Source organism: Amaranthus tricolor, chromosome 4 (assembly GCF_026212465.1).
Source record: "Amaranthus tricolor cultivar Red isolate AtriRed21 chromosome 4, ASM2621246v1, whole genome shotgun sequence".
NCBI lineage: Eukaryota > Viridiplantae > Streptophyta > Magnoliopsida > Caryophyllales > Amaranthaceae > Amaranthus > Amaranthus tricolor.
In genome coordinates, this window is record NC_080050.1 from 23,992,122 (window position 1) to 24,008,865 (window position 16,744).

General features: G+C 33.8%; 1 protein-coding gene across 3 annotated transcripts; it reads right to left on the reverse strand.

Annotated features, from left to right (window-relative positions):
• Positions 1 to 948: 948 nt before the first annotated feature.
• LOC130809866 (dnaJ protein ERDJ2A) lies at positions 949 to 15,247 on the reverse strand. 3 transcript variants are annotated; one of them, XM_057675704.1, is made up of 12 exons: positions 15,018 to 15,247; positions 14,372 to 14,515; positions 11,984 to 12,200; positions 11,771 to 11,866; positions 11,492 to 11,612; positions 11,296 to 11,402; positions 10,943 to 11,160; positions 7,991 to 8,168; positions 7,781 to 7,900; positions 4,751 to 4,837; positions 3,298 to 3,408; positions 949 to 1,940 (listed from the first exon to the last, which is right to left on the reverse strand). In XM_057675704.1, exons 3-12 carry the CDS (start codon positions 12,167 to 12,169, stop codon positions 1,107 to 1,109), a joined length of 2,058 nt encoding a protein of 685 aa, XP_057531687.1. In that variant the 5' UTR covers positions 12,170 to 12,200; positions 14,372 to 14,515; positions 15,018 to 15,247; the 3' UTR covers positions 949 to 1,106. The 3 variants fall into 3 exon arrangements, with proteins under 3 accessions (XP_057531687.1, XP_057531688.1, XP_057531686.1); XM_057675705.1 differs by having other exon boundaries at positions 14,372 to 14,509; positions 15,018 to 15,242; XM_057675703.1 differs by lacking the exon at positions 14,372 to 14,515.
• Between the last annotated feature and the right edge of the window lie 1,497 nt (positions 15,248 to 16,744).

Sequence of the window (16,744 nt, forward strand, 5' to 3'; positions counted from 1 at the left end):
GTCGCGCCCGTCTGGTGTTCATCAATTTTTTCTCTTTTTTTTTGAAAAAATTCGAATCGATTGAATTACTTACCGAATCGTATTCATGCTCATTTTGGTTCGCCATTGTGAATCGCTTTCAAGTTTTAGCTTATTTTAATGTAGAGAGTGTTGTTAGAGAGATATTAGAGTTTTTGAGTTCGTAAATTATGCAGGGGCAATATTGAAAATTCATTATATAAGGGGTGGCGATAAAATGAAAAGGGTGGCGAAGTTTAACACCCGAAATTTAAGTTTGTCGAGAGAATTTCTGACCATTTTTGCCCTGTTTTTTTTGTTGCGCACTAGAGATTTTCTAGAGGGGAAAAATTATTTTTTTCGTAAAGCACTTAATTATTAGAATAATTATGATTTTTTTATCTGATTTAAGTAGTAGGCACTAATAATTCAATTCGATATCTGATTTAAATATTAGGATATCCAATTCGAAATTTTAAATATTAAATACGGATTAGGATTTTAATTTTTGAGATTCGGATATATGATTTTTTTAATAGTCAATATTGAATATCCAACATAATTTCAAGACCGTCTCATTTTAAAAAGTTTGTGCTTAATATTTAATTCAATAAATTTTATTAAAAAGATTTTGGATTATTTCATGAAATTAGGAAAGTTTGCTATTGAGTTATCATGACTTTGTTTCTTTTTAAATTTCTTTGCTTGCATCAAATCTTTCACTTTGACTTTACAATCTCAAAAAAATTACTTGAATTATTAAAAAAAAAAATGGAAGTAATATGGCTATTAACATTTTTAGAACATAATTCATGATATTTTTAAGATTTAAGTTCATAACGTTTGACATGAACATAAAAAAAAAGATAAAAATTAAAGTTCCCCAAAATTTTAAAAGATAAAAATGCAGTCCATTCACTAGTCTAGCATGGAAAAATAAAAGCTAACTCATAAAGAAAATGTATAGTTTATATGATCATCTCCATGTATTGTTCATTTTCACATTGTCTGGTTGAGAGCAGTTTATTGCAGTAGTTAACAAATTAAGGTATCCTTTCAAGTCAATCTTTTCCAGATCCGAACCTTTGGGAGTGTTTCCCTTCATTCTTCTATTCATCCTCTGAATCTGAGGCTTCAGAACTCGACTGTTTACTCTTCGGATGAGCATCGCCATTCGTAATGGCACCCTTCTTTGTGTCTTTTTCATTTTCTTCGTCCTCACTATATTCGCTTTCATAATCATCATATTCTTCTTCCTCGATCTCTTCTTCTTCATCTGCACCATCCTCCAGTAAAGGACCCTCTTCTGTGATAACACCGCCCCGGGTTCCAGCCCTTGATCTTTTAAGAACCTTAATCTTCAAGCTTGTCTTTGTGTCACATCCAATCCAAGAGTCACACAAGCAGTAACAAGTCAAACTATAGTTTCCCTCCGCTGGGGCTTGGAACTTTCCCATCACCAAGCGGGACCCTCGCTTTACTTTCTCAACGGCTTCCTTCACTGCTGCACTGGTGTCTCTTGCACTAGCCCCTGAAGCTTCCATCATTTCTTCTATTGCCTTTGGGGCGGAACTTAGAGCAGTAGCTTCATCCATAAAGTTAATTTTTTGGGAGAACCATACACTATTCGAGTTCTGGTCTACAAGGAGAAACCAAAAGTTTTCATCCTTGTGATTCGGGTAGTAAGGGGCATGGGGAAGAGCACCAATCAAACCATTAGGCCTTTGAAGTTTGACCCACGCCTGAACTGTCACAAGATCGCCCTCCTGTATACCCTCTTCGCCTTCTGTTTCACATTTGACATCCATGGACAGAGAGGGCATCATCTCTAAAACCCGTTCCACATCCTCTACTTCAGCATCAGAAAAACCAGCTGCTTGGCAAAGCAGGTCAGCACGCTCTTGTGGAGTCAAATCTCGAAGCTCCTCAAAGGTCTTCACCTTCTGCAATCAAGTAAAAGCATATATCAGGTCTACATGCTAAAAGCAGCAACATATGTGACACTTTCCAATGAGATTATAGATAACGGTGAGGTAGGTTGGCAATGCAATACCTCATAATTGACTTGATACATGCAAAAACTTCTTACTCAAACTAGGACTAAAGTGACTATGTGATCTACACCACTCAACCTTCCTGCCACCAGCACAAAAGACCAATGTTATCTAACCTCTTGATATTACTTAGTATTGCATCTAAAGAGTCGACTCTTTACATTACATGAACATGGATTCCTCCAATAGATCGCATTCCAACTTAGTGTACTTGCAGCCAATGCTCAGGTTAAATCCGTCACTGCTATCGATCCAGCCAACAGTCAGAGCAAGGGAGCCAATCAAGAGTTTAAAAGCCATATTCTGACATTAATTATCCAGAATTTCATTTACTTTCATTTTCACAAGTGTGCAATATTTGTTTAATCTTTCCCTCTCTTCTACCAAATAAATAAATGAAAATAAAAATATATACCCAATACCACACTTTTTGGTTGTATTTTTTCATTACTAACTGTTTGATTCCATAGATGTCAAACCATTCTTCCTTTATTCTATCTAATGTTGCTCCTGCAAACTCAACTTTTTCATATAATGTTTAACACCCTCCATTAAACATATCTTGAACTGTGTTCCAAACTACCCACCTTTTGAACTAGAAAATCATTTAGATGAAAAAAAAAAACCCCAAATTGAAATTTGATATTTGAATACTTTCTTCTCAAAATGAATGTAGGTGATAGATGTCTTCTCAAATTCGTAATTCTTTAGCATTGTAGATTCCTTCTGCCAAGAGTGTTTATTCCTTTTTTAGGATTGAAAATACAGTCAAACGCCACAAACAAATTATTGACTGGATGTGTTCGTGAGAGGACTTGATGGAGAAGTTACTTTCAAGGCTACAGCGCCAAGAATGATGAATCTTATTTTCCTGTTTTCCGATAACGGTATTTTAAGAAATTCTATATCTTAATTAGTATTCCTCCAGAGTTAGTCAAATAAAGAGAATAGGAAAATTGTACTTTCTACAAAAAGTTCAGACTTCAGAGTAAACAGGGGAAAGGGAGGTAGACGGTGTGTTTGGGAATTTGGGATTAGTTTACCAGATAATGGTAAGAGCTTTACAAATTTATCATAAAATAGAGTGCCAAAAAATTATTATGGATTTTATAACTTAAGTCCCACATGGAAGCTCATTAGCATTCCTCCATTTCTGTATTTCAACAGGTATACACCTTGAAAGTCTGTTATTGCAATGAACTGTAACAAATACATGCATGATAAACTGAATTGCATGGCCACAAACCTTGCGTGCAAGCTTTTTGGTGACAACTTCACTAAAATGTGGCAGCTGCAAGAAAGGTGCAATACCTTCAGTTGACCCCCCTCCAGCTTTTTTAGCGCTGAGTGGAACAGCCTAGACAGATAGTTCAACATGTATAGATTAGGAGCTGCATAATTTACACACAAGAAAAATGGAATGTCATGTAATAAACTGCAAACTACAGAAACTACAGCAAGATTGCGTTGATCGCAAGGGAGCAAAATCGCAGAAAATGGAGTTCAGAGTCCGTTCTGATATAGCAAATTGAGCTATCGTGGCTTGTCAATTGGCTGAATAACACATATCGTTGTATATTAAACTATTCTCAATGAAATATACAGAACAAACTAATCCTTAATTTTTCCTTCTTCCTTTCCTTAAAATTCATCATCCAGACTGGGTTTGTATGCAGTGTATTCTGTGTATAATAGATCAAGGGGATAGAGTAATGATTGATGCTTAATGCAAACACAAACTCCATCCAGTTTCATCCTCCATCACGTTAAGACTCACATACTCGTGTCAGAGATTTCATGTATCTAAGTATCCAATGCGGACCATGAAACAAATTCATAATTTTGACCCAAAATGAAGTGTCCTACCCATGTCATAGGATCAAGGATCCAACACTACATAAACTATATACCAAAATGTTCACCATTTAAAACATAGTAGGTTTTGGGATCCATACTGCATCTCAGAAAAGAAACCTATCACAGAAGTACAAGTCTACTAGATGATTGCAAGTATGAAAAATGAACACTATTACTAATCTTGTGAACAAAGCAGCGCGCTGTAGGAGTTTGTACATTCTGCCATCAAGACCATGATATAGAACTTGGCAACCACCTTCTCAAATCAGGAGCTATGGGTGGTGACTAATAGGGCAAGCATCTTCTGGATTTTATATAGTGCAGTGTAAAAAGACAATAAATCAATATCCAACTCCTGGGATCCTTCTACTATATCCGAGTATTACAGATCTTAATCAAATTCAACCATGAATAGAACCTCTAGTAGGTCTTGCATAGAGCAGCGTTAAAAGATAATAAATCAATATGGGTATGTCCAAGTCCAACTCCTTGTATTCCTTCCACTATATATGAGTATTCCAGATCATAGTCAAATTTGCAGAACATAACTAGCTCCTATACTGAAGTAGCATAAATAAAGGCTGATATAAAAAAGAAAACAAACCAGAATCAAACTCTATCATCAAAGAGAGCTAAAATCTCCAACTGAATGATATAAAATCAACCAAAAGATATGTTCAATCAGATTAGCATGTCGAGCAATCTCTTACTACCTTTACAAAAGCAATCACTCGGACAAATTATAAACTACTACTACTATTTTTGTGTCAAAAAACTATTATAAAATGACATCAAAGCTAAATTAAAAGGTTTAGTATGATAAGACTTGCAACAATGGCTACCTGAATAACACATTGAGAAAGCTCAACAACTCCAATGGCAGGTCTAAGCCACCCATGATTCTGAGCTGTGCGTGGAATTAAAGCCATCTGCATCAGAAAGTAATCATCAATAAATAAGAAACAACCATGAATAAGCATCAAAAATAAATCCAATGATGGGACCAAAAGAGATAGACATACAACTGTGAGATACACAAGTATAGTAATTAAATAGACCAAGTGCCAAGAAAAGATGATTGGCGATTTGAGATCTCTTCAATTTTCATAATGGGCAGCTTAGATAAATAAGTATGATAAGTTTTGGAGCTGCCGCCCCAAACTTCAGATAATCTAATCTATTAGACTTGTACCATTACTACAACAACATACCAAAGCATTAATCTTTTACCTTGAACATATAAAGAAGGGTTACACCTTTACAAATTCAAGAATTCTTCACACAACACAACGTATTGTAGCTTAGAAATAAATGACATATACTAATGTGTATGGTACTATACTCTCATAGGGGCCCCTCACCTTGAGGCATTCCCCTTTTTACAAAAGGTTCATAACACATAGTAGGGTATAAGAATCACCTATCATCATAGCATGACAATTCGGATTTGAAAATAAAGAGCCCTAACTCCTTTTCCTATTTTAATCAGACACAAGACACCTATTCCAATTCGAATTAGGAAAACTACTCCAAATCCTAATCGAAGTAAAATAAGATCGACTCTTTGTTCCATGTAAAATCCATCATCTTAAATATGTAGGCAAAACCACGAAACAAACAAAACAACTGGTTAATAACATTATCAAAATGAATATATTAGCAAGCACCACATGGCCTTAAACTAACTTTTTTGTATATGAATCTTTGATTGACATTTTTGTAGATAATTTTAGGAGCTTGAATCGAGTCTCATAGATACGCTTCTAGATTTGCATCACAATTTCTATAAACATCAAGATGAACTTGTTTATTCATATTTTGTGTTCTTCTATCATTGTTCTCATCATATTAGATCTAGTCTATTGATTAAGGATTTTGTTGCCATAACAAACCATGTATGGTGGCTGGGAAACAAATGATGCAACCTCTTAGTATTGAAATACCTTTTCACATCGCTTTAGTTCTAGTTTTTTAGTTGATGATCCTTGTTTCCATTGCACTTTAATTGTGTTACTCTTCATTATTATTGTTTTCCCTTAAGTAGTTCAATTCTATCAAGTTTATTTTTCTTCTTATTTATTTAGGTGTCATTGGGTATTGTTCGGATTTCCGTTTTTAAAATAAATCAAACCAAAATTAGTTTGGACATATAGCTTTTAAATATAATTTTTATACACTTTTTCAAAACCACATAAAAAATGAAAACCACTTTTTGTGAATTTATAATTATATTTGAAAATTTCCTTTAAATCACATGACAAGTATAGCCATGCACTTATAGGTCTATTACTTAGTTGTTTGCCCCAAACCCAACCACCAAACCTGATCACAATATAAGGATATGCTCTTATTATGTAAGATTCAATAAGCTAGGGTTGAGTCTCGGACCTCTTGGTCCAACAAAAGATGGTTAGATTGAGCTTAACTATTTTCAAAGTATATTATCAGACCAATAGAACGAGACCAAACTCATACACGAATCAAATCAGACTCTATTCATTGACGATCCTATATAGACCTCGCTTTACCCAACCCATAACTCATCGGTCATCATAGATTCAAAGGTGGTGTGAGTCTTATTTTTTGAGACCTGATGGGTTAAAAACTATTCTTGGTGTAACAAAATATAGGTCTAATGTATGTAAATACAACCCGACCCTTAAGTCTAGATCCAATCGAGATATTACCCATAAACTCGAACTCAACAAATATGACCCTGCACACCATAGTGTTAAAACAAGGCAGCATCACATCGCATCAGCCGCGTTGTAAAGGTTTTCTAAATAAACGAACCAATATCCTGCGTTGTAAAGGTGTAAAAAAATCGTGTTTTAGGTCGTACCAAGGGATATCTTATGGTTTAGACCGATATTTAGGCCTTACGATAATCGTATTTTTACACTATGATGCACACTCAACCAACAAAGTCGGACTACTCATTCGTTCATGACCCATTTCAAACCTATTTTGAACCCATAATCGATCCTAACTTAAAATTTAATATATCTAATGAGGCAATGAGTTTGGATGAAGGGTCTTGGTTTAATTAAAAAGTGACTTGATCTAGGTCTATTAAATTTAAACCTAATCATAGACTTAAGACCGACTCGCGCTCTAAACTTTAACCAAACCCAAATACAACCTAACTCATAGGCATAGCTCATTAAATATGTATGCTTTTTGTTTATGTAATAATAATGATACACATGATGTTTGCTACCAAAAATCAATTGGTAAAAATCTTTTTGCTAGTGTTAGAGTAAGGTTGTGTACATCGAACCCTCTAAACTCCACCCTAGGTGGGGGCCACTTAATGGCATAAGGGTAATGAAATGTTGATGTGGATTTTAATCGAAATTTTGACCAAATCTAGATGTGATAGCTAAACCTAAAAGGAATCATCTTGATCTTTTGTTCTCTCTTCATTCTACAACATCAATCAAACCTAATAACACAATTTCCCTCTCATACCCTCAATGTATACGTCTATCATCTCTCGTTTGAACCTTCTCTAAACCTAAAACAGAATTTATACCCTTTTTCTATCAACTCTAACATATCCTTGTACTATAATGTGTATCATTGGTTTGTATCATCAGGTGCTACATCATAGAGTACAACTACTTTGATGCCATATTATAAAGTATTCAACACAAGGAACAAAAAAAGTTACAGAAACTCCTATATCATGTACAAAATGTTATGGGTTATTACCAAGCTACCACAAAATAATTTAGAATCCTTAACAACCTGAAGTACTAAAACTAAACTACATCAATCATTCAGGTATCAATTTTCACAAAAATCTATGATCCAAGCCATGCAATTGTAAAATTCATTCATTATAGCAACATATGGAAATTTATGTTTACCTTCATCAACTCCTCGAGTAGACGAGGAGCAAGTTCCAAGACTCGTTTCAGATCACTATTTAGAGTTGGAGGTAAATCTGCTGTTTCCCGAGTCAAATGGGCTTGAATCAACAATTGGGTCTTCAATACAAGAAACCGGATACATAATTAGTCATCTCTAAATCTTTAAATATCAAACTTACTAACCAGCAAACAGACTTCAAAACTTACCTTCACTAGCAGGGGATGCTGCTTCAAAAATTTAGCTTGCTCTTGTTTAATATTTTTGCTATCTAGGTTCAATTCACTTCTGACTAATAGCAACAGTTTGTGAAGTGGTTCATCATCAATCCTTCTAACTGGAATTTCTGAGTATTCAGCTGCTTTAATAAATATATCCAAAACTTTGCTGGAGCAACAACACAACATATACAACAAATCAAAACAGTTGTAGTACAAGTGTGAAATAATTCTAAGAGAAAGAATAATGGAATGGATTCAAAGAAATAAAAAATAGGAAGCAAAAAGTTTTATATTTTGGTTGTGATGACAGAGGTCAACAAATCAAGACTATCATTACAAGGGATTATCACAAAGAAGCAAGATGATTAAACATATTTTAGTTTACTCATGGTATGGCCACGTGTGTGCGGCAAAGATGCATCCATCATCTCCTCTCACTCCCTTAGTAAGTTGTACACCCTCGCTTCAGTAAGGTCACTCAATATGTGTGATACAATGGTGTGGAATCACATATGACCGTCAGCCTTTCAAAAATTGTTCTGGGACCTCTCTAATGGACATGAAGGGACATCAAAGCAAGCATTAATATTCAAAATGGTTCGAGATACAAGTCACATTCATAATGGGTTTAACAACCAAAAGGTGAATCTAAGGAAAGCAACTGCAAAGTTCGTATGGTACTTAAATCAAGAGCAATTAAATGTCCAATAACCAGTCTATAAGCAAGAAGAAAAACACCACGGTTAAGCACACAAAGAGCTATCATCCATATGCAAGAGAAGAGTAGAAGTGGAATGAATCCAAAACTTCAAGTATGTAAAAGGGAGAGAAGGTTCTAGGTTCATCCAATAGCTCAGCATTCATAAAGGGAGTTACAAACAGAGGAATAAAATGTGACCTCAAGGGCTCATTTGGGAAGCCTTGTACATGCCATTTAGGGGCTTTAATTAGGTGTTTTACTACTCATATGGACAACGACAACAAGTATCAAATAAACCTCTTAATCACTATTTGGGTTGTTTATTTGATGAACAAAAATCAACTTCCTTCACATTAAGAGAGTTGTTACTTTAGCATGGAACAAGGGCATATTCTTCCTCAAATTCAGCATTGAATATGGGACTTACAAACTTTTTGATGCTATTCAAAATCATAGTTGTTCAACAAAGAAGATCATAATAGGATGCTTGTATAAAAGTGGTTACTCTGGAGACAATAATCTGAATTCAGCTCTTTATGTTCATATAGTCAGCAAAGAACTAGGAGGAGTTAGTAAGGTTGTAACAACAGTAAAAAGGCAACAAAAACATAGTTTTAATTAAGTTTTAGCTCAAATACATTGTAAGTTAAAGAGTTGTAAACCTCCTTATTTGGACGGATTTAGTTTCAATAAGAAAGTATTTGAAAACTTTCTTTCAAATACTCCTAGGTTGATAAAAATGTATATAGTATTAGGAAAGTTACAAAAGGTAATAGAGGGTCCTTAAAGTAGGTGTGTAGTAAGAATTGTTTTAGGCTTGTACTTCTATAAATAGCTACAAGCAGGGTAGACTTGATTTGATTTAAAAATCTTGAAACTTTGTATCCGAGAACTATCTTTGTGTAAGATACAATTCAATTTGAGTTTAAACTTAGTGTGATCAGCTAGATGCTTGGAAGGCTTGGCTTTAGTTTAGTTTTATCATTCTTGTTCTTTGTTACACGCCTAAAAACACGCTCCAAGAAATAATCCTAAACCCACATCAGTAATGGGGTGGATCATCTTGGTGAGTTTAAGCAATTTGAGCGAACAAAACAATACGAAAAGCAAAAGATATGCCAAATATCTCGAGACAAACTCACTAGTATATGGGGCTTATGAGTAATTGGAGATAAACTTATTAATCCTGAAACATTTTGCAAGCATCACAAAGAATATCTAGTGAAAAGGGTATGCTACATTAAGTTGGCACTAAGCAAATTCACAAATAATTCAAGTTTTATAGTTAACAAGGCTTGTGATAAAGTAGCCACCGCATGACACATGAAGATCCAATGACAATCACACAATTAATTAGAAGGCTTTACCATGTACTCCTTCACTCATTACATACTTTAAGGAACTAAAATAAAATTAAAATACCACCGACGTCCTAGGAGGCTCTACACATTCTATTACACCTTGCTTATATTCCATAACCCTTTTGCACCTTGTGCACCTTAAAACTAAGCCTAAGACATAGTGGCTTGCTTGGACACCTCTTCAACCCCTAAGACAACTAGCACTATTTACTGTGGCATCTCCATGCATTTAGCCCTTGTTTTTGAAACCTTATCTAGTTTTAAATTTACTAGATTATTAACATCTTGCTCTTCTCCTTGCATTTAGGCCTTCTTTCAACTCACCGATAAGTGATAACACTATTACTACAACTAACGTTTCTATATTAAAATAGAAGTTAAATTAAGCTTTCTCCCAAAACCCTTGCATGTTTTGCATCACTGTTACACAAAACACACTAATTGCAGGAAAAAGAAGCAAAAGCTTTGCGATATCCCTATAAAGCACAAGCAAATATTATAAACCATAATATATTTGCATCGTAAAATGCTTCCCATGCGATTCCTAATGTTCCTTCCTATCAGTTTACACTTGAAAAGAGTGACATTTCCCTTAACTTAAACTTCCAAAACTTGTCTACGACCTTATTTCGGACCTTATTTCAGACCAGGTTATGCTGCCACTTATATCAGAATCTCAGAACAGAGAAATGAATTGTAGAAGGTAGTGGAAAAAAGTAAGCTCTGACTTAACATGTGTTTGTGCATGTATCCGTTAACAAGCTAAACGAAAACATCAAAGTTGAGAACGAGAAAAACTCATATAATTGCAGGAAAACACAAGCAAAAGACATGTATGGTACTACTGCTGACAATATAAGTCATGGCCATGAAAAGAACCTTGGAGCCAATGATGGTTTCATCAGGTGATAATAGGTAAAAAGTGTCTGATGCATGACATAGTTCCCTGTGTACTTGGAAGACCTTGAGAGATAGACAACAGCTATGATCAATGGCAATAGGATACAAACTCCAACTATCCAAAGCAACAGTATTCCACCAGATGCACCTTCAATGTTCAAAAGGAACTGAGGCAGAGCTATTCCCATTTGAAATCCCTGCACACATCCAAGACAATCATTATAGTAAGCTATGAGGTGTTAAGCTCCTGCAAAGAAAGGCATTCTCTCAACAAATTGGAGAGAATTAAGCCCAAAAGACGATCTAAGTTTCAGCAAATTGAGCTATTGTACCTGTCTCCCATCTGGATGACCGTATTTTTCATAATTTTCACGGGAAACAGGATCAGTCAAGGCTTGGTAAGCTTTTGAAATATACTCCACAAAATATTTGTTAGCCTCTGCAATGCAAACAAAAGATACCCAAACATTATGAAGAGTTAGGAATATTAACCAATGAAACTATGGCATCAATAAAAGTTGTAACTACCAGGATCTGGATTTTTATCAGGATGGTACTGTATAGAAAGTCTCCTATATGCCTTTTTGATTTCAGAATCAGAAGCACCAGGTTCCAAACCAAGAATATTGAATGGTTCAAAAACTTGTATCTGAAGAAGACATTAAAGTTAAGGAGGAAATCAGCTGCCAACAAAGATGATGATAAGACATTAAGCACCAATTATAACAAGTTGAAATTTATATTCATTAGTCATAATTAAAAAGGAAGATGACATCATCTGTAGCTCCTCCTGCAAATTTTATGTACCTCTCCGCTCATATTATTAACATAATAAACCAAGAAGGCCATAATGGCCCACAGCAGCACAAGTGTCATGTTACTACAAGTCGAGAAGTTTGAGATCTGCACATCAACAATAAAAATAATAATAATAAATAAGACACCATGCAATACTGAGAAAGTAAAAAATTCTTTCAAACTATCACAAATGTATATTGCATGAAAACAATGACCACTAACCCTTTTAAATAATGATTTATGATATTTTCCTGACTGAGAGCATACAGAACACTGACAATGTAAGCTTTTTGCCTTTTTCTTAGCAGCACGACATAGTTTCAAAATTGTGTATGGGACTAAAGGCAGCGCCATCATAGTCAAAATAAAAATAGGAAACAGTGAACTATTCTCTTCTGAAGCAGCCATCTTGTCTTGATATGAGTGAACTTGTATGAAACTATCATTACAAAAAAATTTCAAATCAGTAGTAAGTATTATGAACAAAACATTACCGAAAGACTATTTACATATATATGATACAAATAAGATTGTTGCTTCAATTGTTTCTTCAGTGAACTCAAAACGAGTAGAATAATTACATAGCCTTAACCACATGGAAAAAAATAGCGGTCGCGGAAGCGTATGGGAAAATGGTCGTTGTGTCGTGGAAAACGGTTGTAATGGAGAAATAACGCAAATTGCGACCGATGCGGTGTTATTTTTGAAAAAAAAAAATCACATAAGAGGAGTTTTGAACTGATAATTGCATTTTTGTTGCTGAACTACTATTATTATACAATAATATACAACCAGCTATTATAATTGTAATATTTAGATTCTTTTAGTGTATAATCAATTAATTAATTATGTCAACTATAATTATGAGTAACTATAATTTAAGTGATCGTTATAATTACAGTTAGTGGGTATTAATGAAATATTAACAGGAAGAAAAATAAAAACAAGAGAAAATGTGAATGAGAAAACTACAAATATTGAATGACCTTGTAGAAAATCTTCAGTTTGAACGAATATTAGGTAGTGCAAGTGAGGAGAATTGGAGAGGACAAAAGGTTGTTAAAATCGGGATTTTGCTTTGAATCAGAAGCAGCTCTCAAAATCGGATCGTGAAATCGATCGATTCTATAAAATTGGCAGATTGAAGTAGCTATAGATATTTGTATTTAATTCTTTACATTTTAAATGTAAAAAATACTTAGATTCATGAATAAATACTATCAATATGTTTTGCAATAATTCATAAAATGTTTTACTTGAACATATCAAGCGCATAAAGCAATAATTTATAACGATGAAGAACACTCGATACAAAACGAAATAAACACCAAATTATGGCGGTGAAGAACACACTGGAAGAATAAGCGGTGAAGAATATTCAAAAATACTAAAACTCAGCATTAATTTATACAAATCAGCAAAAGTACAAGATAACCAAGTAGCACAGATACAATATAGGTGAAGAATACTCAAAAATTACCAAAAAATTATACAAATCAGCAAAATACAAGATAATGAAATCAAAAGTACAAAACGAAATCAAAAATGAAACCAAACTTCAATTCTACGACTGGCGATCAAAATGGAGTAGAAACAAAATCGAAGATGAAATAAACCTTTTGGTGAAGAATAGGCGAAAATGGCGTACAAAAATGGTTGAAAATGACAAATAATGGACAAGATGAATAGCTCCTATTGGTTGTAGAAGAAAATGGCGATAAAAATGAGAAAATTGAAGTTAGAATCAAGGTTGTTAGGATCGGGATTCTACGCATGATCGAAATCATTAGGTGGGATCAGATAGTTGGATCGGATCGTAGAATCGGTCGATTCTGCAAATTTGCAGAAATAACAAATGGTATTATGAACATGCTTATTGTTAATCATTTTCAATTAAAAAAAAAAACACTAAAAACACATACACTTTCTTAAAATTTTTCTTAAATTTACAAAAAAATATACATCTTACTTTTTAAATGTCGTTTTGAATCTGTTTTCTTTATGAAATGACAAAAAATATATAAAATAAACACTACTCACAATATCTTTAGAACACATACACACTAAGGATGTAATAATGAACCATAGTCAATAAAAAAGAACAAAGATACTAGTAATAAACTATGTCAAACACAAGTTTCAAAATATTCAAAACACATATTGATTAACATATTAAATATTTAAAATTCACTTAAATGTACATTTTATCATATTCTCGCTTTTCATTTCTGTCCATGCAAAAACTTGCAAACCCATCAAAACTCACCTCATTTCCCCTCAATTTTACCCAATTTATACAAAGGAATTCCATGATTTCTACCTCAAAATCTGAAAATATTCAATCCAAATTGTCATACAAATCATCATACAAATTAACAAATCATCAAAACAAGATTCGAAGACCTAAAAAGTTTGGAATAAGGATTGAATACCAAAACAAGATTCGAATTAGGGTTAAATAATCATCATACAAAATCATCATCAAATTTCAAAATCATACAAGATTCGAAATTCAAATTAGGGTTGAAGACCTAAACAAGATTCAAATTCATAATAGAAAATAAAAATTGAATTCCACAAGATTGGAGCATGAAAATCAGAACCCGTGACCTGATTCGAGCAAATAGAACGAAGCCTGATTCAAGCAGCAGCAGCACAGGAACGAAAGTTGAAATCTGAAGCTAATGAAGCCTTGAAGATGTTAAAATTCGAGCAGCAGCACCATAGGAATGAGAGTTGAAGATGGAGCTGCGGCTTTTTGGGGAAAGAAGGAAGGAATGCAGGAAAAGGGAAAGTTAGAATCAGAACCTAAGTTAGAATCATGCGTGAATGAGACAATGAGCGAAAATGGAGTAGGCGAGGGTTTTATTGGCGTGAATCAAACAAATGCTAGCGGCCATTGGATTTAATACTTTAAGGTAAGCTAGAATCCTTAAAATCGAGTCAAAATCTCGATGTCACCACTTTATAATAATGATTCCAGTTATTTTATGGATGATTTTCTGGAGGTCTGATTTTATTTGCGATTCAACTGTGTATTTGGGATCGTACAATCATACAATTTCGCGATTATAACAATTTGTCTATCCAAAAAAATCTGAATACAAAAACGTAAAGATCCATGAAATCGAATAGGAAAGAGATTGAACAGGAAATTGAAGGAAAATACACAAAATTATGTCAAAAAAAACAAATCTGAATGCAAAAACGTAAAGATCCATGAAATCGAAAGGAAGGAAGAATAGAGAAGATGTACCGTAGTTGCTAGGAGTGAAGAAGCCAGTAAAGGGGTGGAGAGAAACTGGTTGACTAAGATCCCCTTTGAGTTGTGAGAGATGGTGATAGCGAAACAATAATAACTTCAGCAATTCTTAACCCCAATTGTAGTTATAAATCATTCAAATCAAAGATCTCAATTCTGCCCGCTTATCTGAGAGTCGCCCAGATGCCAACCAGATGGTGATAGCACTTTTCCATACGGTAATAACAAGGTTTTACTTCTAAAAATTATGTAGCAAAATCCGTTACAAAACATCAAATTCTGAATTTTTTTTTTTTTTTTTGTGTTTAATGGCATTAATTTGTTTTAAAAGAAAATATGCATGCTTACTTTTTTTGTATGAATTAATATCATGGGATTAATAATTTTTATTTGATTAAATTTATGTTATTTTTGTTTTTATTTGATCAAATAAGTACTTGTTTCGATCGAATTTCCGAAAGAGTTATCCCTTAAAAATAATCGCGACATTCGTTCTTTGAAAAAATACTGTATGGGTAAAAACGACATTAAATATCATTTTCAGCCTACGTGCTAAAAAATAGGCAAATAAGTACTTATTTCGACCGGATTTTCGAAAGACTTATCCCATATGAATAATCGCGACGCCCGTTTTTTCAAAAAATATCGTTATATGGGTAAAAATGATGTTGAATATCTTTTTCAGTCTACGTGCCAAAAATGATAAATAAGTACTTATTTCGACCAGATTTTCGAAAGAGATACCCCATAAAGATGATTGCGACATTCATTTTTTGAAAAAATATCATTATGATGGATAAAAACGACGTTAAAGTGCTAAAACGACGTCAAAAATTGATTAGTAATGGTCATAGGTGATTAGTGATGGTTGACCAACCCACACGACCTTTGATCAGACTAAATGACCGTTGACTATTACTAATTACCTTTAAAAAAAAAGTAAAAAAAAGTACTTGGTATTTTAATAACACAAAAATAAATAAATAAATAAATAAATAACTAGGCTATATGCTGCGGTTCCCTATGCTACGATTCTAGAGGAACCGCAGCATATAGTCTGCTTTCCTTTTATTAAAAAAAAAAAGTAGACTATATGTTGCGGTTCACCTAGAACCGCGGCATATAGGTGGCTTATATGCTACGGTTTTGAACTGCAGCACTTGTTAATGGGCCATCTGCTGCTAGCACAAGTGCTTGGGGTCAAAACCGCAGCAAAATTCCAAAATACAATAATCTTTTTTACGAACCTCTAGCTTATTGGATGTATCAACATCTTCACTCCCATTTGGTTGGTACCCTGGTTAAGTTGGTTGATACCAATAGATTTCACCTTTTCTTTCTTACTTTTTCTTGTTTTGCCCTCAACAAGTTTTCTTAACGAGATTGTAAGATTCTTTATCCCAGAACGCTACAATATGAATTTGTTCTCTTGAATGTGTCAAAGTCGCAGTTTTTCATACTTATTTTCACTTGATTTTTGTGTTTGCAACCTGAAAATTTTCTAAGTAAAATTCATTAGTATGACAAGTTATTTTATTAACCAACACATCAAAATTACCCAGATTTGAATTATACTAGAATGCTTAAACAAAATAACAATATAATTTTGTAACTTACATAAAGTAATAACAACATTAACGTCTCCACATTACACATCACATATCCACTTGTTCATCATGGTTATCATCAAGTCTTATCACAATCCGAGCCATCTTCATTAT